This window comes from Emydura macquarii, unplaced genomic scaffold, assembly GCF_026122565.2.
Source record: "Emydura macquarii macquarii isolate MOO-44397 ecotype Brisbane River unplaced genomic scaffold, CSIRO-AGI_Emac_v2 contig_450, whole genome shotgun sequence".
Taxonomy (NCBI): domain Eukaryota; kingdom Metazoa; phylum Chordata; order Testudines; family Chelidae; genus Emydura; species Emydura macquarii.
This window is the reverse complement of record NW_027130587.1, coordinates 13,777,863-13,803,644: the sequence shown is the minus strand read 5'-3', so window position 1 is coordinate 13,803,644 and position 25,782 is coordinate 13,777,863. Positions and strand designations below refer to the sequence as shown.

General features: G+C 43.0%; 1 protein-coding gene across 11 annotated transcripts in view; it reads right to left on the bottom strand.

Annotated features, from left to right (window-relative positions):
• Positions 1-25,782, bottom strand: part of MSI2 (musashi RNA binding protein 2) — a 364,912-nt gene that overhangs the window by 19,667 nt on the left and 319,463 nt on the right. For 6 of the 11 annotated variants that reach the window (XM_067538055.1, XM_067538053.1, XM_067538050.1 and 3 more), the window contains 2 exons: positions 18,374-18,436; positions 1,222-1,398 (listed from right to left, as the gene is read on the bottom strand). The exons of 1 other annotated variant lie outside the window; for it this stretch is intronic. In XM_067538055.1, the coding sequence (XP_067394156.1) occupies positions 1,222-1,398; positions 18,374-18,436 (240 nt within the window). Of the gene's footprint in view, positions 1-1,221; positions 1,399-18,316; positions 18,437-25,782 lie in introns of all 11 variants that reach the window. 4 more of the 11 variants (XM_067538056.1, XM_067538058.1, XM_067538059.1 and 1 more) reach the window with 2 other exon arrangements.

The window sequence follows — 25,782 nt, the reverse complement described above, 5'->3', positions numbered from 1 at the left end:
CTTCTTCAAGTGATGGTCCCTATGTGTTCCACACATGGGAGATTGACAAGCAGTAGTCAAACAGGAGGTGGATGTGAGTCACAAAAGTGATAACTGACTGTCGTTCTGCTGTCCCCACAGCTGGATCCGTGGTGGATGCCTGGACCAGGGCGTAATGTCTTGTGAAGGTATGCAGAGAGCTCCAAGTAGCTGCCCTTCATATCTCCAGTAGAGGTTTGTCTCTCAGAGATGCAGCGGAAGCAGCTTGCCCTCTGGTGGAATGAACCCTCACCCCCTCCAAGGTGGAAATGGGAGCTAGTTCGTAACAAAGGGTAATACAACCGGACATCCACTCAGGAAGTCTCTCTGGAGGGGCATTCGCGCCCCCACCCTCAAGGCCCTTGGTTCGGAGGACGTGTATGGACCAGTGGACACTGCTTGTAAAAAAATTCTGGAGTCAGGCGCGATGTGCACATGTGTACTCACATAGGGACCATCATGTGAAGAAGAACGAAAAGATTTAGCCATAAGATTCCTGACCTACGTGGAAAATTTGCATGATACAGGAATTAAGATCAATCCATTTAAGGCTTTTGGGTACTGTGGAAATAACTTGCACCTGATGACAAAATACACTCTTAAGCACTCTTAAAGTGCACGGTATTTCAACAGAAACAAACAAGGTGAGATATTTACCCAGGTATAAAACAGGCATGATATAGATATTGCTATTTCTCTAGACAGATGGTCTGCATGTAACATTAGGTCAAAATATATTTTCCTCACGCAGTTGAGAAACTTGGTTAATCAAAAACTAAAGTTAAAAGTTTATAAAAAGCAATAAAAGTCACTCAAACTGATTTAAACCCTTAACTTTCAACTCGCAAGGATAAATTAACTAAGGGTCTGATCTAAAGCCCATTGAAGTCACTGAAAAGACTATATACCTAACCAGGTATGTATATGGTCCTCACCAATGTAGTATGTGTACTCTGTAGTAGTATATCAGGCTGCCATTGACTCCAATGGGCTTTGGATCAGGTCCTCAAAGAGCACGTGTCTCTGACCCTGACCTTAAGGGTTAAAGCAAAGTCAGTCAAAACTTGTTGAATGAAGTAAAGGGCTAAAGTGAAGCTCCAAAGCCGACCACAAACTGGCATGCAGGCCTGCTTTTGTGCTCCATTAAATAGGTGATGTATATAGTCTTTTGTTTCCCCCAAATGAATGAAATGCTATACAAACCTGGGCTCTTAAACTGATCCGGGCTGGGAAGGTGGTGGAGGGGGGAGTTACTCGCTGAAGCAGCGTGCTCACTACGAAGCATCTGAGCCACTCGAGGCCCCATGGAACCATAATCCGCATACGATAACGGAGCCCGTTGGTCACCGGGCGAAGAATAGAAACCATAATCGGGGATCCCTGGAGATACAGTGACTCTATCATTGTGGATACTGGATTCTTTCTTATATTATAGTCTTTTCAATGTTAAATACTGTGCTTTTTTTTTTTTTTTTTTTTTTACAGTTACAAATATGAGAAATTTAAAAGTAAAAACTGAAATTTGAAGAACGGTGCAAAATTTGATTAGAGGAACTCAAGGCTATGTAATCTAGCCAGCAGAGGCAAGAAAACCTCTAGTTTTAGAGAAAGCACCAGATGAGTTACTGGACGTTCTCTTCCACAATACATTGGAATGAAATATAGTGTCCCAGTTATCACAGTAAGAAATACATTGCATATCAAGAGGAATAGCTGAAAGCAGAAGTGAGCCGACTGGAGCTACCTTAGCTATAGTTTATCCATGTAAGCTTCCATTCCCTCCCATTAAAAATATGTGTGTATTTAAAGCTGTATGCTATGTGTGCGCGTGTGTGAACACACACACACAAAAACATGCACACATTTATCCTGAACAATGCCCTAATTTCTACACACTTTTTATCTAGTGACAAACAATCAGAGCCAGACTGCGCTCTCACTTACACCAGAGTAAATCCAGAATACTTGTTAATGTCCATAGAGTTGATCTGGGTTCACACTGGTACAACTGAGAGCGGAATCTGCCCCATAAACAATGAGCACAAGTCTCATTTTAATGTATGTGCTATTCAGAAAGCTTATACTGCTATCTGGAGTGCCACACAAGGAGCAGAGTGACTTATGTTTAAAGAAAAGAAATAACCAAATATTCCTGTGTAAACATTTCCTGTAGACATTTGACAAATCAGGCGACAAGTTTCTTCCTTCAAGCAGAGCAGATCTGAGACTTTTAAAAAATAATAGTAATAAAACAAATTAACAAGAGGAAATGATTGTTTACTCTGTGCATTACAAAGCACAAGCTGCCACTGGAAGGAAATGTTCCGAACACCTGCAAACCTGCTGCTCTTCCACAGTTATAATTGGTTTCAAACTGAAAACAAAAGCAGGCCTGAGCTTGTGGTTACAGTAATTGAGGAGACGAGAACGTAGGGGGGCGGGGGGAACAACAGTAAAGGCAAGAAATTACATTAATGTAACATCCACTGTCTTGTCAGCTGCTGAGCAAAAGATGCCCCTGGGTGTCAGGGTATGCCTACCCTACAGTCTGGAGGTGTGATAGCTAGATCCAAACCAGCTTGAGTGTCAAAAACCATGAAGCCATGGCAGCCTGGGAGGCTGCAGGGGCTAGCCCTGCTTGCCCAGAACCCTGAATATACTAGATGAAGCTAGATTAAAGTTAGCTTGGGTATGTCTATACGTGTTGCGGTCATGTCTTCCGCTTGCAGTATAGAGATACCCTTCCTCTGCCATGTTGCTAACTGAAAGCTGGCTCCAGTAGTAAAGCAAAGCAAGAGTATGCAGAAAAGCAGCAAAGGGCTTTTATGCTAAGAATGAAAAGGTGTGGGCAGCTCAGAAAGAATAAAACAGAGCGAGCTGCCTGAGAGATTACTTCCTTCCTCCACCTCCTCCCCAAACCTCTCTTTTTATAAAATAGTTCTTCCTCAGCTGAAATTTCACGCCACGCATTTTCCACTGGTTCTTTTTCACCCAACTCCTGTCATTTCCAATCAGCTTCCTTTCTTCCAAGCTCCTCTCCACTCTTGCTGTCTCCTATTAACCCTGGAGGTTGCTTTCTGCACACCCATGCTCCTGGACAACTTGCCAATCTAATGCTCTAATGTCTGGATGACTCTCTCCCCTCTCCTATCAGAAACAGCCACGCACAATTTGGCAGACATTTCTGCCATCAGTGTTTATGATAATAACTACACGTGCTTGAAAGCAGCAGGACATTTTCAATATAACTATCATTAAGACAAAACGCTTTAAATCAAAGCCATTATCCGCTACTGAGACTTAAAGCTCACAAGATTAGGCCACTTTTTATCTTTATGAAAAATTCATATAACACGCTGCAAAAACATCTTCCTGCTCGAAGGAGTAAATGATATAACATTTAACGGTACTGGTAGAGATGAAAGTGGATACCGGAGCGGCGCAGGGTAATACATACATCAGGGAGATGGCATTCAGCAAGGAGCTCTGACACGCTGATACCCGCAGAGCTGGGCATAAATGAAAGGGAGGGAAAGAACATATGGCACAGCGCTCAAACATCACATTCCTGGAGACAAGTGGCAGCCATTTGAAGATGCCGCAGGTTGACTATCAGTCTTTCAGCATAACACAGTGAATTTGTTTATGGGCCCAACCTACCAAACTGGGCTCTGAAGACAAACTTTCCCAAAGTTTTGGGAGCATTTGAAGTGGGGGTTTCCAGGAGCATTTTAATCTGAGGTTTTGATTGAGTTCCAGCTCTAGTTTCCTCAGGTGTCTGTATCGATGGTAGGACAGAGAGCAATACGTACACAGCCTGCATTTTCAGATGTGACTAGTGATTTTGGGTACCTCCATTTTTAATTGCCCAACTGGACAGACCATAAAGAGCCTGATTTTCAGAAAGTGCTGAGCACCTGCCTTCTGTGGGTTAAATTCCCCAATAGCTCCTAGCATTACCATGCTATAGGGGTTAGAAGAGAGAGACAACTCCTCTTTCACAAGGGGTAGCTTCCATTAATTAATATTTGTATAGTGCTTTCAAGTTGTAAAGAGCTAAGTCATGTTTGAGAGCCAAGTGCTGGAGCAGGATTTTAAAAGGAGATGGGTGATGTTTGGACAGGTCGTATCCTTTGTAGTTACAGAGGCTAAAATAAAAGGTAAATCGATCTCATGCATCAAGACGAGATGACCACAAGCAGCCACATGCATTCGGAGATCTTTTTGCCTTCCTCTGACTAATGTCAGTTACCACAGCACAGACCATTATACACCAAACTATGGCTTGTGAACTGCATGTGGCTCTTTTACAGTTAAATTGAGGCTCGCAGAGCCCCCCTTGCCCTGCATTCTCCACCTATCAGCTTTGGGAGGGAGGGGGCGCTTGGGGCTTCTGCCCCATGGGGCACGCACTCCAGCCTTGGCAGGGTGTGGGGCTCCTGCCCTGCGGGGTTCAAGCCCAGCGCACCAGCAAGTGCAGCCCCACTGGGCAGGCTGGGCACGTCTTGCAGCTCTTGAACTTGTGAAGATTATCACATGTGGCTCGGAGGGTCAGTAAGTTTGCCCACCCCTGTTATAAACAGAAGCTCACAGCTAACCAGTGGGAAGATACATAAGACAAGGATTTCCACAAAAGCAAACAGTCTGACAAATACAACAATAGATTCCATTCAATAACCCGGGGGGTGGAGACTTACATGTTGCAGCAAATCTACTCAGACTCTTCTAAATATGCTTAAAAAGCAAACACCCTTCTGCAGGATCCCCGCAGCAGACAGGTCCCCCTGTTCATAATTGAAAGCCAGTGATATTTTTCTGTCTACAAGTTCAGTCCTGTCCCTGGAAAATCAAGCTTTGTTCTGTCTGCCTCATGCTTCACCAGCGACGTGGGTTCTGCAATCAGAGCTGTGCTGGCGGGGCATGAGGTAGAGTGACACCCAGCTGTCTCTCCATTGCAGCTGTATTGGCCCCGCATTAAACCTTGGGTTTGTCAGTAAAAACAGCTGTGCATCTCTAGAAGACATTGAGGGAGCAGATATCTGCAGTAATAAGGTACCATTTGTAATTTTCTATCTGCAATCACAGGTTAAGGGTTGTCCTCTCTCTGCGGTCCCTTTGGAAGTAGCTTTGCACATCAGCATTTGCAAGGATAACAGCAAAATAGCAGCTGGTGGCATAAATGTTACTAAGCATAGCAGTTACAGCTAGAACTGAACAAAGTGTCAGAGGAATGGTATGCTCCTAAATCCTATTCACACTTCAGGAACCACTTTCAGTCACAGTTATAAGCATTAACACCATTCAAATTCACACCTAATAATGATCCAAACCATATTAAAAAACCAGATATGAACTAACTGGAGCCGATCTACATGACAACTGTGGCCAGGTACCTAGTTACAACATGACTGTCCCTGACTCTCTTCCCACACATTTCTTTTGGTGTTGCAGGGATGGAACCCTTCCCTGTTTGCTACCCTGGGCTAAAGCCACGCCGACTGAAGTGCAGATGTACTGCACAGCCAAGACTGCCATGTTATCAGAGAGTCAGGGCACTCGGTTGGAATGCAACCTCTCACAGTAAAACGGCTGTAGGAGGCGGGTACATCCAGGATTGCAACAGGCAGAGGTACTATAAAAGTCTCTCTGTATGCGGTACCTGTACTACTGATGATCACCACTGTAGTTAGACTGTTCCAAGCCTTGGCTTGGATAAGGGCCTGGTGTGGGGAGTATTAAAAATACTTGACGTGCACAGATATGCAAGACACAATACAATATATTCAAGCCTGTCTCGAGTCCTGTAATTACGTGCCCTGAGAAATAAATACGTTTCTTAGCTTAACTAATTTTTTACGAGAGATCAATATTTATTGCCTAATCACATTTTCCATATTGCAAGTTAATGGTGTCACTCTCGCATGGGGCCAGAGTACTACACCAAGGCCATGCAAAGCTTCTCTTGTAGAAACTGCAATCAGGGAGCCAGCTCTTGTCGCAGCCTTTACAAAAGGATTTCCACTCGAGCGGCTCATCTTCAATCATTATAAAAGCACAGAAGTTTAATCCATTTTTGATGTAAGCGCTAATAGCTTTGTGTCCTTGAAGTTCAAAGTGGTCTTCGTACATGTCGCTAATTAGCCGAGCAAGCAGCCATTCAGCTCCCTCTCATGTTTCTAATTAGATCCTTAACAACAAACAAATGTCAACCTTACAAATGCTGCGCTACATTCTCCTCCATTAGTTAAACAGTTTGGGAGGGATGCCGTTTCCATTTTGATGCCATTTTTCCCGCTGGAACATCTTGCACCCTATTCTGACACCTTATCTAATCTCCAGCCTGGATGACATCACTCGGTTAGGCTAAAGTCGATGACGAGGCCAGCGATGTCTGTGCCTGGCACGTATGTTCTGGTTAGCAGTTCTGCAGGTTTACAAGGAGCTGATGATGCAAACCTGGCTGGGCAGACATTTTGCATCATAAGGGGAAGGGAGCCAGCCAAGAAATGCTCTCTGCTCTGCTATGACATTTCAAAGGGGCAGGATGGAGGCGGGAACTGCAGCTTTGGTGAAATAAACCAACCAAAGTAAACAAAGGGATTGAAGGCATTTAGGCCTTGTTTACACTTTTATTGGGGGTGTGTGTGTGGGTGGGGTGGTGAACCTGCCAGTGGTGGGAGCTGCTCAAAAGAATCTACTCTAGCTACAGCCACCAAGTGCAGTTTAATGTGTGGCAGATGGGTTGATCAGACTGTATGATGCAGTTTTGATTTGTGGAAACACGCTCGCCCACCCAAAGTGGCCACGCCATCCTCTCCACTCCTCTGAAGGGATTCCACATCAGAGCAGGGAGGGACTCTGGGAAACAGCAGCCCAGAATGCTTTTTGTCTTTGCTGCAGCACTTCCAAGGAGCAGCACAAGTAAAGGACTGAACGGGGCCCGGGCCCCCAAAACAGACTAGAAAGCCCCATCTTAAACCCAGGGCTTCACTTACCAAAGAGTCTGAGCACACGTGCACATCGCAGTTCAATCAGGCACACGGCTTGCACCAAATCACTTCATTAAAGTCTATTACAATCCATACGTGGCACCAAAAGTGCTCCCCAGGGCACACGCTCAAATCTTAGTAGTTAAACCAGAGCAGCCAAATAATAATAATAATAATAATTTATATACATCCTATACATGCGAATAAATTGCGACTTTTCAGTCGTTTCACAAACAGGTGCCAATCTAATAGCCCTGGACTTTAAAGTTAATTTACAATCGAATGTATTTAATGCTTTAGATACTTTACGCTCAATGCTGAGGACAGTTTTCTTTCATTTCTTCTGCTCCTTCCTCACTCTTCCACTCCCACCCCCAAATCTAATCCTGCTTTGGATAATTGCAACGCCTTTACATTTCAGAAGAAATTTATTTAGCCTTTAATTTACTTCGAATGTAAACTCTTTGTGGCAGAGAGCATCTCTGTGTTCTGTATTTGTACAGCACCTAGCACAAGGGGGATCCTGGGCCATGATACCTAATGTTGACATTATTATAATACATGATGAGGTTTTCCTCCCCTTCTAACATAGTACAGCAGTGAAGGGTTAATCCTGAGATAAGGTAAATGGTTCTTTTTTAAATTTTGACCCTTTGGCTTCAGAGCTGGTGTTTTCAAAGGTGCTGAAGGCAGTTGGGCACCCAACTCCCATTGAAAATATCTTCTTTTAAGACCCTTTGAAAATCTCAGACCAGATTCTTTTCTTGGGATTCCCAAATCAACACACACTGCTCCCCCATCCTTTATGCTCTTTTGAAGTTGCTAATTTAAACTCCAATGCTGAAAATGCTTTAGAAGGTGACTGAGAGTCAATCCACTGAGTTCAACCCAATAGGGCTGCCTGTGGACATCAAGTGACACATGCAAATGTTTGCAGAGCCGGGACCTCAGTTGAAGCCTGTGAAGTGCTAAGAACCCTGAATTCCCATTGATTTCAATGGGTGTTGAGTATGCTCAGCACACTGCAGGATCTGACCCCATCTCATATTTTGAGGGGAAAGTCCTAACAGATTCAGCACATCTATACATGTCTGTTCTTAGCCTTCGCTGACATCCTACCAAGAAGCAAACGGGGGTGGAGGGTGATGGAGGGCAATCATCTGTGATCTTGCTCTAATGTGAAATTATTTACTAATAATTTTGCTATTTAAAGTGAGGAAAGAGCAAACCTCTCTGGCATGATCACCTCTCATTGGATAATAAGAAATATGTCGTTACTTTTACCACGGGCAACCACATTTACATTAATTGTTTATCACAGCCTGGACAGACCTTTTATTAATATTAATGAGTAACTGGGAACAAAGGGCCCCTTTATTTTTAGCCTACTCTAATTGCGTAGTAATTACTCATCTACAAAACAAATGAGCCGATCTCCATTGCCATGGCAACAGAAACTTCGGCCTCCCACTGTAACACATTAACTGGCTATCATTTCTGTTAATTTTAAATTGAGGCCTTTTGTACAATAACAGGCAGCAGAAGAGCCAAATTAAAACAAAACTGGGACTTCGTTTACTGCATATTTTAAATCACAGTAGTGGTTACGGCATTGCTTTAGGATGACATTCTGCTCCTTAAGCATCTCCCTGCCTAGGGATGGAAACATGGAAACATGCCAGAGTGTACAGAAAAGGGAAAGAAAAGCTGCATTTTTGAGAAATCTGTATTTTAAAAAAACCCAGCCTTGTTCTATTGAAGATCTTCTTCCACCAGGAGTTTACACAAGACAAAGGTACTAAACTGATTGGAATTAACAAATCAAATACGTATCGGATACTAAGCAATTATGGATGAGGCAACTGCTCTGACAGGTAAACAAAAGAAAAACTCACTCCCAGACGGAAGCTAAAAGAGACTAATCCATCCTACTAAGTCAGAGGTCCTTAAAATCCTTCACTGTGCAGACCACATTTTAACAGAGAAATCACCTCATGGAAACCCTCCCTTTCTATTCATGGCTGCATTTGTTTATGTGGAAAAGTAGTATTAGGAAAGTATTTTGAGCTTCCCTCTTTAATGCTATTCTGCACCAGGAAGTAAGGAGAAACCAGCACCACGCAATCAAACAGCTCCCAACTAAAGGAAGTAGGAATCAGATTTTGGCCTTAGATCCTGCATGTCTTTCAGGTAGTCACTCACATAGAATTTTGCCCTTGGTACTATAAGTCCTAGCTGCAGTTTTCCATGAGCAAAAAAAGACAGTGAGAGGACTTAAATGAGGGGTTTGTGTACTCTGTACAATTATACCGAAAGAAGAAAGAGTTTCTTGATGTTATTCTATGACATCAGGAGTTTTTCTAGCCTTATAATGTTTAGTAGTTTCTGAACTGTTCCATGTGAATCCTGCCATTGATATCAGAGGAAATTCATCTCCAACCTAAGGGCCTTATTCAGCACCCATTGAAGGCACTGGGAATCCTGAGCATAACATTAGAGGTGACCACAGAGGAGCCATTATTAGGCCACCTTTAAGGCAATCATTGTCTGCAATGACACTTCAGGCACAGCCCTTAAGGAAGAGTGAATGTAGACCTAAAGAGATTTCTAAATAAAAACTGAAACCAGCTGAATAAAGTTGGGATACAACAATAATCTGTTGTGCTCATGTGACACTTTTCTGCAAGGTGCTTCGACCATGCTAATTGTATCTCATTCCACTCTGATAGGAAATATGTCCCCCATTTTACAGAGGGGAAAACTGAGGTGCAGAAAGCTGCAGTGACTTGCACATAGTCGCACAGTCACACACTGATTCAGTGGAATACAGCCATTGCCTCTGATCCTTTGCTGTATTTACCAGACAACACTCCTCGAATGAACTTGCTGTCTGACTACTTTTTTCAGTAGAGTGGGTCTGTATATTTAATGCCCAGTTCTACTTTCCATGGCTTTTACTAACCAATTATCCTTCTCAAGTTAACGCAAAAGCAGATGGATACAGAAGTTTGCTGTAGTGAAAAGACCTCGATATCCTTTTTTACTTGCCTGTATCTCAAACAGAAAAGGGGGGGGAGGGGAAATCATCTCTGTACTCATTGTATTTAACTCTCTAAAGCGTTTTGGGATACAAATTATATGCAAATACTAGTGTAACAAGCTTGTAAAATGTGTGTGATTTGCACCTTTAGTAGCTACTCCACATAGACTGTATCAAGCTCAGTATGTAGCACCCTGTATCTTAGGTCGTGATTCAGCAAGAGTCTTAAGCACGTGCTTAAGTTTAAACATGTGAGTAGTTTCATTGAAATCAATTGGACTATTCACATGCTTAAATTTAGGTATGTGCTTAAACACCTTCCTGAATTGGGACCTGATTGCTGAAGGTCTTGGTTTCAAACCTGGCTGATAATTCATATAAGGGTTTGTTACATTATGTAAAATAAAGCTGCATTATAACCAGCAGGAGCTTTGTCCCTTTTTCAGTGGGGAAAAAAATCGAATGACATGAACTGGCTGTTCCAGCGCTTTGCTAGAATAGAATAAAATCGACTTGTCAAGCATAAAACTTCCAGTGCTCCGAAACGGAAACCTTTTCCTGAATGCGTGATTCGCCTGTTTGGATCACAATACAGTTCAAACTTATGTGGAGCCGCCACTTGGCGTGTGTCAAGAGAGGCACCCTGGCAGCCAGAATGATCTCTGTGGACAAGTGTTTTCCCATTGAAAATAATTCCACTGATTGAAAAGACCATTAAAAGTTAGCTACTACATTCATTAAAGATTAACTCATACTGTACTTAAGTCTGTACTTCAGAGCTGGTCACTAATTGCACTGGAGAAGATTTATCAAGTGCACAGGATTTTCTATTACAAAGTTATTGATTAAAGCTGATGTATTTTAACCACAATAGACTTCAAGCAGATGCCCTGTAAAATGACTATAGCCAAGGTCAGTGCCCGGCAACAGCAGCTGGTTATTTTAAATGTACTGAAATTTGTATATGGCTCCGTAAGAGGTTCAGTCCCTCAAGGATAAAAAAAAATGTTTCCTACAATAAAATAAGATAAACAGGTAGTGTGTGGGGTTTGAGAACTGGAAGGCACTTACAGGCATACGTTTTCTATAATGGCTTTGAAATGATCTTGGATCAACGTATGACTTTAGACCTATAATAGAAATGATTCTGCTTTAATTCCTTTTTTAAAACAAAACAAAAACAACCCTGTGTCCTTCGGGAGAGTAATTGCAGAGCACATAAAATAGAGAGGAGAAGAGAGTTGTCACTAACAAGGCCAAAAACACACCTCTCAAGGAAATGCATAATAACCTCATCCGTACAGACGTTGCACAAGCCTAGAAGAAAATGGAGTATTTACCCTTCAGACATGTGCTTAGTCAGTGCAGAGCTTGGTTTCTTTTACTACTGTTCCTATAACAGGAGACATTTTCCTTTTGTTTGCATTCAACTGTTTAATCCACAAACTAGATTAGATCATTTAACCGACTGGGAATGGAGGATTTTTACAGCAAGAACACACATTATGTAGGTACAAAATGGTGTGGGGGCATGGAGGGGGTGGGGGGGGAATTTTGTCCCTTCCTCTCAGACAAGTAAACATTTTCAGATGCAGCCTTAATATTATAGAGATGAGCAAAGGATAAAATCTTATGCAGCTGCTAATTTTTAGATGCATCAACTTTGCAGAGTTCCAGTTGCCAGTTTCTGTCAAGTAATTACTGGATGTTCCAGTGGAGTGAGAAATTTCAGCCTGCTTCCTTTTCCCAGGTGGTCTGCTTGTTAGTTTCTGTTTTTTGAGATTATATGGCTGGATTAAATTTTATGTACTTTTATATAGTAAAATAAAAAAAGGAAGGCAGTTCCATTTGAGCTGTCACTCCAAAGGAAAATACTCTAAATTGGCAGTATAAATTCCAAGTTGGTTCATCATTAGATCTTTCAGCTGTTTGTCCTTATGACATTTCAACATATTGATCTAGATTTCCCTCATTTCATGCACACAGACTAACTGTTGTCCCACTATTTTATTACTACAATTTGCTAACACAATCAGTACTTAATGACAAGACTAAATATTTTTAGCATACCTTATTTAAGTGTAAGACATGGATTTCTACACCCCTATGCAATTTGCCGCTCAGTTAACTTTTAGATACATTCCTCATTTCATCATGTCTTGCACATTAAACAGTGGGTCCCCTTAGCAGATTGAAATCTAAGGGGTAAATTATTCCCCTCTCTCCCTTTGATGCATAAGCGTTGCAACTCTTCACTGGCAATAAGGGAAATCATGTGCACCATGCATCCAGCAGACACTATAGACGTCTATAGCATTGTGATTGTGGGTCAACTACATCCAAGAAGTTCTTTGGCTAATTTATTTTTTGCTCTATCAGAGGTAAGGAGCAGATACAAATTCTTAATTGCATCTTGAAAGCACATTCCAGATACTCTGTTTCTTTCAGTAACATTTGTTGAGATAAGTGTATTGGAGACTACATTGAGCACACTCAGTAGAGTATGAATGTGCTCAGAAGTAACATTTAGGTCCCAGGAAGGGCTCCTACCTGGACTGGAAGGAGGTAGGGGGAGTATGAGCATTGTAGGGGAACTTTTCTACACCCAGCAGGATGTTTTCTCACAAACAACAACAAACTAAAATGAAAAAAAAGTGTAATTCAGGACTTGAATTACCAGCTGTTAAATCTACTCACTCCTGCTTCATTCCAAAAACAATTTAAAAAGTTAAGTGCATAAAACTGGGTGCAAAAAGCAAACCTATTTGTTGGCTCAATGGCAAAGATGATGAACTTGTCTTTCACTCCTAATGCTGGTATTTATGAAATGTTAAATCTTAATTTAAAAATGTTCCCTTAAGCTCAGCAACATGGCAATGAATACAAACCACAACTAGCAGAGAGTCTGTTGCATAACAAGATTTGAGGTTTATGACCTAAAAACAATTCCCCTGTGTCTCAGGACAGTCTGGTAGGAAGCTGTTTTACATACATTATATTATTTAGCTATCCAGTGGAGTGGTTTGCATTTTGTACAAACGATTTAAAACCTCCAAAGAATGATTTTAATGTAGACAGTTGAAGGATTAATGAAGAAACCATGATTAAAAAATGATTTAAAACAAAATCTTAATTTTTTATACAAAATAAAATAACAGAACATATTTATATTCAAAGATTTAATTCCCAAGATTTTTAATTTGGAAAGTAAGGTAAATTTACTATCAACATAAGAGTATGCATGGGTTCTTTTGGGAAGAAAGGATGTAGTTAGCTACAGCCATGTTCAATTTATAAATCCAGATAACGGGGTTTAACAAATACAGTACTATGGATCCAAGCCTTAGGAGCACACCGTTTTCTTGATAGCCCTACTCTTCCAATAAAACCAATGCTATGCTTTTGACTGCCACACTATTTCAAGTTCATGATACCTATAATATCAACTCAACAATGCATGTTCTACAACTACATCTACTGCTACCAGTACAACTACTACAGTGCATGCATTTAGTTCAGTCCCACAGATACATACACTCTAAGAACAGGCAAGGGGAGATGTGAAATGTTTTACGGGACAACAGGTGTTTTGTTTTTTTAAGTAAGGGAAATTAATAAAAACATAAAAAGAAAAAGTGTACAAAAAAAAGAGACATTTCTCAAGAGTTGATATGAGTCGTTTCTTGAACCGTTTCATCTGAACAAGCAAAAAACATGCAACCAGCTGCTACTAACAAGAAGCTGGACACCGAGAGAGGATTAATAGGTGTGGACAAACCTTCCCGCTGAGCGCGCTCAGAAGAGTGTTTGAGAGGAGGTGTGCACGTCCGAGTGTAAGAGAGGCCGGAAAGAATGCCTCAGAGACACCCTCTCTCACAGCAGCCCCAACCAAGCAAGAGAGAAAACAACAAAAACATAACTGCTCACACTCACCATCAAGGTCAGTAGCTCACGTTACTAGATTTGTTATATCTGGCAAGTATAAAGTACAGTAAGGGGTTGTGTGTGGGGGGGTGGGGGGGGGCGCTCAGGGATCAAAGGCAGCATTAGCAGTTGGAGACTCACAAGGTGTTAAGAGGGGGGAAAAGAGGTATATATCCTTCGCTCCAAACCTCAAGAGATTCTTCTCTGCTTTATACCTCTTGTCAGCATTTATACCGGGCAGACTGGGTGTAAAATGTTGCCCTTTTGATTTGCTAGTGTTTTCACCCCCTCCCCACTGAATAGAGGTAAATGACTGTACAAGGTGTCGAGCAGTGGAGAATCAGCCCCGTCGTATTATTATTTTATTCTCCATTCATCAGGGAGGAATAATTGACGGCAACAAACCAGGGAGCATACTAAAAATATCTGGTGAAAAAAACCAACAACTTTATGCCGAATTTTCTTTCCTTTTTCTTTTTTTTTCTGCCCAATTAATCCCCGCAGCCCAAGTGCAAGATAAAAATGTTTCCCCCCGTGTTTTCTTTTTTTTGAACAGCACTTACAAGACAAAAATGATTACGCTTAAAATATGCCAGGTGAAATTAAAAGAAACGTGACACTGATAGTGAAATTGTCTAGGAGGAGTTTGCAGCATTCAGACTTTCAAGCTTGCTAATTTTACATGGCCAAGGTCCCAATTCATTAAAAAAAAAAATACAAGGAGGGATGAGGTTATCAAAGCCACTAGAGGATTTAGCCACACAACTCCCGTTGAAGTGAATGGGAACTGTGTGGCTAAATATAAGTCTGCTTAGAAAAATCTCGCACATTGCCTCTTCATGGGGATGTTGGTTGGGGGCATAATTTATAAAGGGAAGCATCAAAGCATAAACCTCCCAGCCTGTGGGAAGAACTTAGCGGAGTGTAAATTTATGAATGACACTGAACACAAGCACAGGGAAATGCCCCTTTCTACTGATGACAGGAGTTACTGCTGCAATAGATACCAGGCCTTATTCCATCTAATAATAGTAATTGGTGGTTGTATTCCCACAAGCAGAAATATAAAAAAAAGAAAGGGGAAGAAGGAAACAGAAGCCTATAATGTGCAGAATCACAAAAATGATTAATGACTGAAATAGGTTCATGACATTGACATAGCTGACATGCAAGTTAGCTGCACCCCAGCAGAAATAATCTAGGCATATTCTTTTGCTGATTATTAAGCAAACATGCAAATTTTCTGTGGTACATGTAAGAACACCGTCTTAGGATACATAGATGTCATCAATGCCCAGACACCACAGTGATCGGGCTTTAAAAATGCATAGACAAAGTCTTGCCTGGAAGTGTGCACGCATTTTGGATGCTAAACGGATCTTAGTTTGCTTATGGCCCATATTTTCGAAAGAGCTCAACTCCCTAATTGAAGTGGCCAGGCTTTTACTGGTAATGGTGGGAGCTGCTGAGCGCCAAGCACTTTTGAAAATCTTCCCATTTTGTTTAGGTGTCTGAATGGGAGCTGTTGCTGTGGAGATCTTTGCAAAAATCTGGCACTAGAAATGTTCCAAGGTTCATGTCCAAAATGGCAGCTATATAAAAATACACTGAAGCAAACAGGAAAGTTTTGGGAGTGCACTTAAGCTCTGATCCCACAAACACTTATGCATGTGCTTAACTTTCCTATTGTAAAGAGCCCCCTTGAAATCAATGGAACTGCTTATGGGAGTAAAGTTAAGCACATGCTTAAGTGTTTGCAGGATCAGGGCCTGAAAAGCAGAAGAGTTTAATTTTCAAATGAACTGGCACAAGTGGAAAATGGAGCTGTGACTTATCCACAGAGAAAGTAAAGCAGGCACAAATAGATCCGCCCCCATGAGGGGCTGAGAAAGAGTGAGGCTTGGGGTTCTGTCGCCCATTCATTCTCTGGTGACTTTGCTCAGACTGACAACAAAAGGAAGCCAGTTAGTGCCAGTTGTGCTGCATTCTGCATTTTTCATTGTAAAAGCATCTGAGGGGATTGGACACAATTGCAAAAACATTTTTCTTGTAATGAATCGGGCCCATACACTGTAAGATGAGATTTATCGTACTCCATTGCTCCTGAATACAATTCACTACCATTGCTGTATGAAAGTGACAAGCCCAAGATGCCCTGTTCAACAAGTCTCTTTAGATGGAAATGACTGCAAATAAAACATCATTCCATAGAACACATTTCACTACAAATGTAAACAGCCTGTCATTTAAGAAGTTTGACAATCTCTTTCTTCCTCCTTGTGTGAGAGGTTGGTGAGTTTCGTTTGTATGTTTTGGGGCAGGCATACAATTTTGAGACTTGAAAGGCATTTCCAAACTCCATACTGCTCTTTAAACTTGCCAGGAAGGGTGGCGTTAATTTAGGGTTAGATTTAGTTTCGTACTGCAAGTTCAAATAAAAAATAAAATTAAAAAACAAAAACAAACACGCTAAAAAAAATCCCAAATGATTTCAGGCACAGAATTGATCGATGCTCAGTTCAGTTGTAAAGGGGAATCAAAAGCACTCTGATTAAAAAAAATAAGAAGAATGGAAGCAACGTTAATCTAGCCAAACCCGCCGCCTTGCTAAGGGGCAACTCACCAGGTCTGTTTGTACTTAAAACAAAACCTGACAGGCGAAACATGAGGAAGAGACAGTGACAATTAAGTCCATTTTCCTCAGTTAATATATTAAATCAATTTTTCTTCTCTTTAAAGAAAGAGGAGAGGGAGAAAGAAAGAGAAGGAAAAAATATGGCCACAACAGCCTGGCAAGTCACCCCTTAGGCTTTCTCCACATGCCACAAAATAAAACTGGTACGGACGATCCTTTGTAGCCCCGCGAGCAGTGCCAGTTTGCATGGAACGGAGTTCTCCTGACATCTGACTTTGGACTCCAGAGAATGAGGCTCTCCCTCAATGCATATTTGGGTGTTAGTGCTCAGTAGCCCCCCCTCCCCCCCTTTTTTATTTAGTTTTTTCACAAGAGCCTAGCTCGCCAGCGTAGAAGTTCCATTAGGTCACTGAAAACCTCTACTCCAGGATCAAATCGTGAGTAAGCTGGAAACAGTGATGGGCCACATTCTTTGCTGTGTGTCTTATATGCACAATGCTGAGCAAAACTGCACTGAAGTGCGTGGGGAGCTGAATGCTAGGTAGCAAGACCGTCTTCTGAAAACCCACTCCCTCCCTAGATGTCCCTTCATCGTTAGCAAGAACAAATGGTAAGATGAATGCGCAGGATGATACAGAAATGTGAATGTACGTGTAACAGCAAGTAAATCTACTGAGAAGGCATTGCTATACCCTTTGTTCTTGCTAAGGGCTTATTGTTTTCAGTCATCACTGTACAACCAAGACACAGGATAGCATGCAGACACAGAACGGTGTGCTGCTCAGTTAACAGCCCACTCATGACTGTACTGAACATTTAATTACTTAAGCAAAGTGCTAATTCACATGTTTCCCTACATTGAAATCCTAGGGTAATAATTGTAATTGGTAACCATTTATTTATTTCCCTTAAGGGGAAAAAATAAGCGTTTGGAGGGACAGAGAAAAGCTTTAACATTTTTCATGACGCTTGGGTCGCAGTTTGCAGTAGGTAACAACAGTACATGTGCTTTTAGCAGGGCCACTTGGATTTGACTCCAGGTAACGTTTATTGGGTGCCTGTACTTCAGGCCGCATTTACAACTGTACAATCCCAACTAGCATTCAAAGGAAAGCAGCTTTGGAGTGCACACCGGAACGTTCCAGGATCTCTTCTAATATACTATAGAAGATGAGATGCTTTTGTCTCCAGATGAACAGAAGCTCTGTTCTAGTAAACTACCATCCTGGTAACCAGCTAATTCTAGGGGAGAGAATACTAGTTTGTTGGGAGGTGGGGCCAAGCAAGGTATTTTTAAAAACAAATCCATAGGACAACTTGCCATGATGTCTCAGTGGGGGCAACAGAAGGAGACTGCAATAGTCCAAGGCACAAAGCTGGGTGGTATGATTTGATCTCACAGCCAGCCACTGGAGCATTACTGAAGAGAGCAAATGCTGCATTGTTAACCCAGTGCAAACTTCACATGAGAAATGAAAACTTTTCTTTGTCCTTTATGATCTTTTAATTTAAAACAAAGAAATGAACAATACCAAAAAACCCCACTACCCTGGGTTTGACAGTCCTTATGTAAACCACCTGTAAGGTGCTCCAGGCCTCATGGCCTCTGCTTGTAGTGTGTTTTTTTTTCAGGTCCCCAGGATAAGTGTGAGGAAAATCAAAGTAATGATGGACAGCTGCAGCCACATAGAATACCGACAGAGCTTTTACCTTCCCCTGCATTCTGCGGGTATGCCATGTAGCCGCCTCTTCCACAGGCCCCCCTACCTGATCCTCTTGCTGCTGCCACCGCTGCTGCCGCTACTGGTCCATAGGCTGCTGCTGGAAAACCTAGCCACGGAAAGAAGGAGAAGGGTAAAGGGAAAAATCTAATAAACAGCAAGTGTAACAAAAAAAGGACAAAATACTGTATCACTTTTGGGGGGGCAACTATGGTCATATTTTCAAAAGGGCTTAGTGATTTGGGGGCCTGACTTGAGGGACCTTAAAAGAGCCTGATTTACTGACAGTGAAGAGCCTCTGAAAATCAGGTGCCTTTATGGGGTGCCTAGTTGGACATGCAAAATTGAAGCACCTATGGCCTTCTTTTGAAAATCCTGCCCTAAATCTTTTGCAATGAATTTCAATGGCTGCATGCTCTGATGATGCCTTTTTATCCTGTGCATAGGTCTGCTGAGCCATTGCGAGTTTTAAAGGCAAGACACTGGGGTGAATTAATTCACAGAACCAGCCTGTAGGACGTGGTTTATAACTTCTTGGTTTCAAACTGTTAGGGCTCAGATCAGTTTTGATTGTTGATTTTATTCTTGCGTATTTGCAAGAGGAAAGTAATATGCTGATTTATAGACAAGGTAGTAATCAAAAATACAAGAGGGTCCTGGTTTCAAGGTCACAAGTTTGCTGGGGTAAAGTAAAAAAAAAAATTCACTGGGATGTAATTTAAAAAAAAAAAAAAAAGCTTTCGAAAGCAAAAAAGCAGCATAACGAGGAATTTTAGGTACCGTACCCTGATGCAGGCAGACTGTGATACTGCAGAAAATGAGCTGCCACTAGCAAGATTTTACTTCCTTGTTTAATTAATTTTAAAAAAATCTGCCAGAGACAGTGGATTTATTTTGTTTTAGGTGAGTAAAGAGAGGGAAAGACACAAGATACCCTTGCTGCAAAGACAGCAAGAGGCTCTGAAGGATTCCTGGTCTTTGCAGAATTCCAGCTGCCCATGGGAGTTTTGATGAGCCAAGGCAGGGTAAATTTGTTGGGGAACATAGTTTCTGTGCCACACTTAAGAGACCACAGAAAAAACAACTTAGACTTTCAAGAAAAAATTGGGATAGCAGAAGAGAGCAAAATTAGAGAGAGAGAGAGAGCCAGAGAGAGAGAGAGAGAGAGAGAAATCCAGATAAATCAGCAAACTAGAAGCCCACTAACTAACTCTAGTACTATCATCCCAGCTACATGTAACCAGGGAAAAAACTGAACGAAGAACAGCTAGGCTAGAGTGTCTCTAAGCTACTTTAAAACATCAATTTAAAAAAAAAAGACATACTTGCATTTAAATACGGTAATAGAGCTGTTGGGGGGGGAAAAAGTCTATGTAAATATATGCACAGCTACCTCAGGCTATTGAGCCTGTTCCCAACATACAAAACACGAACACACACACAGCAAAACAAGCTATTATGCAACGCTGACACGAGTCTGTTTGCTCTTCTTATGATACTGAATTGTTACAAACACTGAAGAGTGAGACACCCAGGGGGATTTATTTGGGGTGATAGGGACAAGAGCCTAAGTCCACACTCCTCTAACTCACACTGACATACCTATGTGGCGCAGGGATGTGAAAAATTCACACCCCCTTGAGCGCCACAGTTATAGTGACCTGACCCCGCGTAGATGCAGCTAGGTCAACAAAAGAATGCTTCCGTCAACCTGGTGATTGCTGCTCAGGGAGGTGGATTAACTATATAGATAGAAAATCCCTATACAATGCCATCGCTTTATTACGGTAGCACCCGTAGTGTAAGTGGGCCCCCAGGTCTAGGTGAAAGCCTCAGTAGTCTACCAGTACAGTCCTTTCCTCTGAGCCAGAGCTCACTGTGACAAAATGGAATTCACAATCCCGGGGGAAACTGCCAGCAGGTCAGAGGCAAGCCTCTGGAACTGTATTCTTTTCCCCTCAGAAACAAGCCCAAACCAAAACCCTGATCCAGATTTGGACCAATCAGTCCATTAGCTACATTCACCAGTGCCCGATGGAACACACAGGGCCAGCTTTAAAAAGTTGCAGGAGAAGGTGTCCCCATTCTCTCTAATAAATCCCCTTCTCCGTTCTTTGTCTAAGATGCTGCACAGCCAACCGGCATTCCCAGAGAGCAGCTTCCTTCACATTCTCACATCACATTCAGGACAGCTCCATACAGAATGTGAAAAGTCAACTGCAGGCTTTGTGGACTCCCTAACCTACCCCTAAGGTTCAGATGAGACTTGGATTTTCCATATTCTAATATGCCCCTGCCTCCTTCCAATGTGTCCTCCAGACAGCCAAACCTCCCCCAAAGACAGTATAAGAAACAGAGCCGGAAAGCATATTTCTCTTGCTCAATTGTCAGGGACTCCCAGTATTTACTTTAAATGAAGGGCAAAAAAACCATTATCATGCAAAAGAAGAATGAAATAATGCAGGTGGAGAAGAAACCAATAGAAAGACCCTGAACAAATCATACATTATTCTACTCCAGAGTGCACTTTGGACAGGTGGGTGAAAAATTAGCCCAGAAAAAGGAACCTGCTATCCCAAATCTCAGATAAAAGCATCTGCATGACTCTGAGTTCCCAACAGCCAAAGTATCATCTGATCGACTCAAGCGGTGTTAGGGAAATTCTGCCACTCTGCGTGGAAGGGAGAATTTGGGGCTGTTGGCAATGAGTGGGAGTGGGGATGTGTTGGGAGGAGAAGGAAACGCTGATTAATAATCAGGATTTAGAAAGCATGGTTACTGATCCTGACTCAGACAGAGCAGCTCCCTCAGCCCACAAACCTCAAATCAATTCCGCCTACTGAAAATAGATTTGCCAGGCTTCACATTAGCTCACTGAAATGGTTAATACTTGCACACTGCTTTGAAGCGGTAATAATAATTATAGTTAGTTACATAATATTTTTCATCCTTAGCTCTCAAAGTGAGCTTTACAAAGGTGGCTAAATAGCACTACTGCTGTTTTACAGACGGGGTAATCTGAGGTACGGAGAAGCTAAGTGACTTGCCAAAGGCCACACAGAATCAGTGGCAGAGCTGGGAATAGAACCCAGTTCTCCTGGCTCCCAGCCCTATCAATAAAGCATTGCAAATCCCTCTGTACAGCATTATGTAAGTGCCACGTAAGTCCCCTGACTGTTAGCGGCTGTGCTTTATAAACCTCTAAAGTGACCACTCCTGATTAAGTCATTAGAGATCATTTACATTGACAGAATTAGCATCACGCCCACCCATGTATCAGAAGATATTTCTCTTGCCCTTACATTCACTGTCATCTAGTCCCTAGTACGGTATCACACCTGGGAGGTGCTCCGATCCCCAGCCCCATCCTACTGAGCTACTGCTCACTGCTGTGACCTGTTGGTGGAGCGGCAGGCATATGCAACAACCCTGCCTCGCCAGCCCCATCGTCACACATCCCAGCGACACTGGTTTTTCCACTAATCAGACAAATATTTTGGCAAAGACGTTTCTCTGCATTATAGCAGATTAGTAACTTCCCCGACTCCTGGGGCTTAAAACAGCATGGGCCACAGTGTCCCCAAGGGATATGCCATTCTTTATGTCCTAAGTGCTGTTCCTTGTGGTGGGCTAGAATTTGGCTATGGAGGGAGACTGCCTATTTCTCTGCCCCCTGTTATGATCCCTGAGGATGTGGACACTGACAGAGCCCTGGGAAAAACTGCCAGGGGCCAGAAGCAGGAAGCTCTCAGTGGAAAGTACTGGGGTATAGAACTCCTCGCCAGCGGAGATCAGGAGTTGTCCTACATGCCTGTAGCATGAAGTGGAAGTGGAAGCTTCCACAGGTGAAGGCAATCACTGGGAACGGGCCTCATCACCTTTTCCTGGAGATAAACAGGAGGGTGTTTGGGAGTGCGGGCACTCCATGGGATGACTGAGGCCTGGGCAAGGGTGTCATGGGAGGGAAGCGGGGGAGGAAGGGTCACAAGTGCCTGTGAGCAAGGAGACCTCGGAGCTCACATTGGGCCCTTCACCTTTGACCCTGTTCCCTTCTTCACTTGGATCCAGACTGGGGGGGGGGCAGCAAGTGCAGAGACAGAGGGGCTTCCTGGCTGCCTGCTCAGCAGATGCCATGGCAGGAACCGCAGGCTGTTCCCACAGCCCAACAGCACATCCAACATCTCAGCTGGGCTGTTGGAATGCGTGGGGCTGGCAGCCTTAGGAACCTGAGACCTGCAGCCACTGGGGGGAGAGGGGATCGGAGACAGCACAGAGAGATGAAAGAGAACAGGGCAACGGCAGTAAAAGCTGGGGGAGGGAGGAACCCTGTGACCCACGCTTGGAATGGCTCCAAAATCTGTGAGGCAAAAGCCACAGGCACACACGCTGAGCTGAAGGGGGCTGAGGAGTCCATCGAGAGCCAGCCAGCATCTGACAAGTTAAAAAGGCCAGCCACATCCAGCAAGGGCCCTGAACCTTAACCCTTTGAAGTCAACGGGAGTCTTTCCACTGACTTCAGTGGACTTTGGATTAGATCCTTCAGTGCGTCTGACTCGGAGCAGGGGAAGCAATGCCAGCCCTTCTTCCTCCGAGGAGCCTCCGTTATCTAGAGCCATCACTGTGCCAAACGAAAAATCAAAAGGAAGGAGGGAGAGCTCAATCTATTCGTCATATTTGTCTAAAGCACTCCCATCCCTGCAGAAATGATCCCAGTCCGTTTTTGTGTATCCTTCGCTTATAATTGCCTAGAGAAAACAAGATGCCTGAGCTGTGCAAAAGGACTAAAGTGGATTTAGGCATTCCAATTAGCAGATATTTTACAATAAATGTTTTGAAATGGGCTCAAATGCTGACCAAGAAAGCCCTGAGGATTCAGATCAATTTCATGCTGCCTTATTACTCAGAAAGAGCCAACATGAATATTTGCAGTTCAATTTTTCACAGATAAATTTTTCTGCTTCCTGCATCAATAGTTTTGCTTTAAATACTGTAACAGCCTCATGTGGGAGGAGGACGACACATCTGGTTTTGACGACGATGCCCTAAGGTCACAATTTAGTGAGTGGCTGTCTACAGGCAAGTGTTTTCTCCAACACACAAATAAGTTGGGGGAGGAATCAAGTGGGTGGCACATAACCAAAGCAGGGGAAACTGGATTTAAAGAGCCAGTGCAAAGCCCTGGCATGAAGCATGGAATTAGCCTCTCTGACTTTCTCAAACAGACATAAACTTGATGAGGTTGGATTTCGCTGGGATTTACAGGAACTTCAGAAGAAGAGATGGAAAGAGCAATGCAAGTCCTGATACGCCATGTTAAGGGTTACGTGGTGCCCTGGCTCTCTGCAATGGGGAGGATTTCATCCATCATGTGTGTTTTGCTCCACTATGCTCCTGACGGCAACAAATTGATCTTCACATATTTAGAGGAAGGAGTGACTTTGTCCCTTTTCCCCAGCCCTCCCCAACAATAAACGAATCAAGACTTTAGCTGCAACCAAACCCAGAAAGGGAAGATATAATCTGGCCCTTGATCATATGGCAATTTGGGTGAACCAGAATTCAGCACTTCCACCCATGATAAACGGGGAATAAAATATTCCCCTATAATTCCAGTGCACCTCCCCACCCCCCACTCACACAGTCCCAAGCTGTTGGCGGCTGGCTGTGCTGACCAACTCAACATCCTATTTATACTGCACTACCCTTTTCCTGGAGAAGCTCCTAGGAATAGACTATTAAAACTGGTGGCAAGAGCAGAATGAGACTGGATGTAAAGGGGGTGTGGAGCGCATAGAACACCAGGAACCTCACACTCAGTCTTAGAATAGACAACTGGCAAACTATTCTGTATGAGTTAAACACCAACTCTGTGTGATTTGCTAAGCATGGGAGGTTTCAGTTTGGAATGTCAACTGAAAATCCTCTAACTGGGCCTTTGTTTTTTTTCTAAATCTGTCTGCAAAACCATAAACTCCTCAGTCCCAATTGTCACTTACACCATCTTACAGCTGATTCTGCTTGCATCAGGGGGCCTTGAAATGAGTGTCAGTTACGTTTACACCCACTTTAAGTCCTTAGTTTAAATGAGAATCAGGCTCCTTATATTTCTGTATCTAGGAGCACGACCTCTTCTTAGGATATCGAGTCCTGTTTTTTTCTACACCGCATCGGGCCTCTCTCTCTGTAAGCCATGACAGATTTGAGGAGGAGGAGGATAGCAAAGGTTTCAGGATGTCTTTGTTGGAATGTGGGGGTGAGAAATGGCGAGCGTTTGGGCAAAATGGTGGAAGGGGAGATCTACCCTGCTGATGCATGTACAAAGCAGCTGTATCAACTAATCTATTCAGTTAGTTGCCAAATTGCAGATGCAGCAGCCCCATCTCCTCCCAGATCCCAGAATCAGTCTTGCTACTATTGAAGGGCTACAGTACAGAGAATGAAAGAGCAGGACGGGCTTTCGAGTGGGCACAGAGACCTAGAGGGCTCAACCAAACAGAAAAATCTATTTGACATTTTAAGTAGAAATAGAGACTATTACACAGAGGCAGTAGTGTGGAAAAAGCACTGGACCCAACGGTTCTATTTCCTGCCTCTGCCACTAACCTCACGTGACCTTGAGCAAGTCACTTCACCTCTCATGCCTCACTTTCCTCCTTTGTAAAATACTAACCCCTTGCCTTGTAACGAGCTTGGGAATCTACAGATGAAAAGTACTACAATAGTCTAGTATACATGCACTTTACTCACATCATGGATTTTCACTGCGTCCCCCTCCAGCCCTGTGCAGGCACGGTCATTGGGCTCAGTTCCCAATATTCACGCTGCACACACTGGCCACCTGAAAGCCTTACAGCAGCTTTCAGCTCCATTGCACTGTAGTCATCATCGCATGCTAACAGAATGTGAAGGGTGACCTAAGCAGACAGTAAAGATCAGAGCTCCTCCTCCCTTCTGTCCCTTTTCGAATGCCTTCCAAAGGCCCCAAAGTGGGCAGCCACTAGTAGTCAGTGACAGGAATAACTACACGTTGAGAAAATACTAATACACTGGAAAAATGCATTTCAGCTCCTTCAGAGAGAGTTGCACTGACTTAGATAATGCAAGAGACTGACTAAGCTTGGACAAGGCAGGGGGAATTGCTACAGAACTATTTCAGAGGAGACCATTGTAAGTAAACACTGCCGGACTCCACTGCAAAGCAGAAACAAACCACAGAATAAAATAAGGCAACTGTATGCAGAGGCTCCCTAGGAGAAATGAGATGGTGGGGATGCAGATGCTGCATATTATTTAAGAAACCCTCAACATTCACCGTGTGCCAGGCTAAGGCAAATAAAAGCTTGGGGGATTCATTCCCTCCCACCTACCCCAGTCGAATCAGAAAGAATGGGAGGGTGGTTATACCCTGCCTGGACCGGCTTGTGAGCCCTATCCCCAGGCACGGACCCCCCCCTG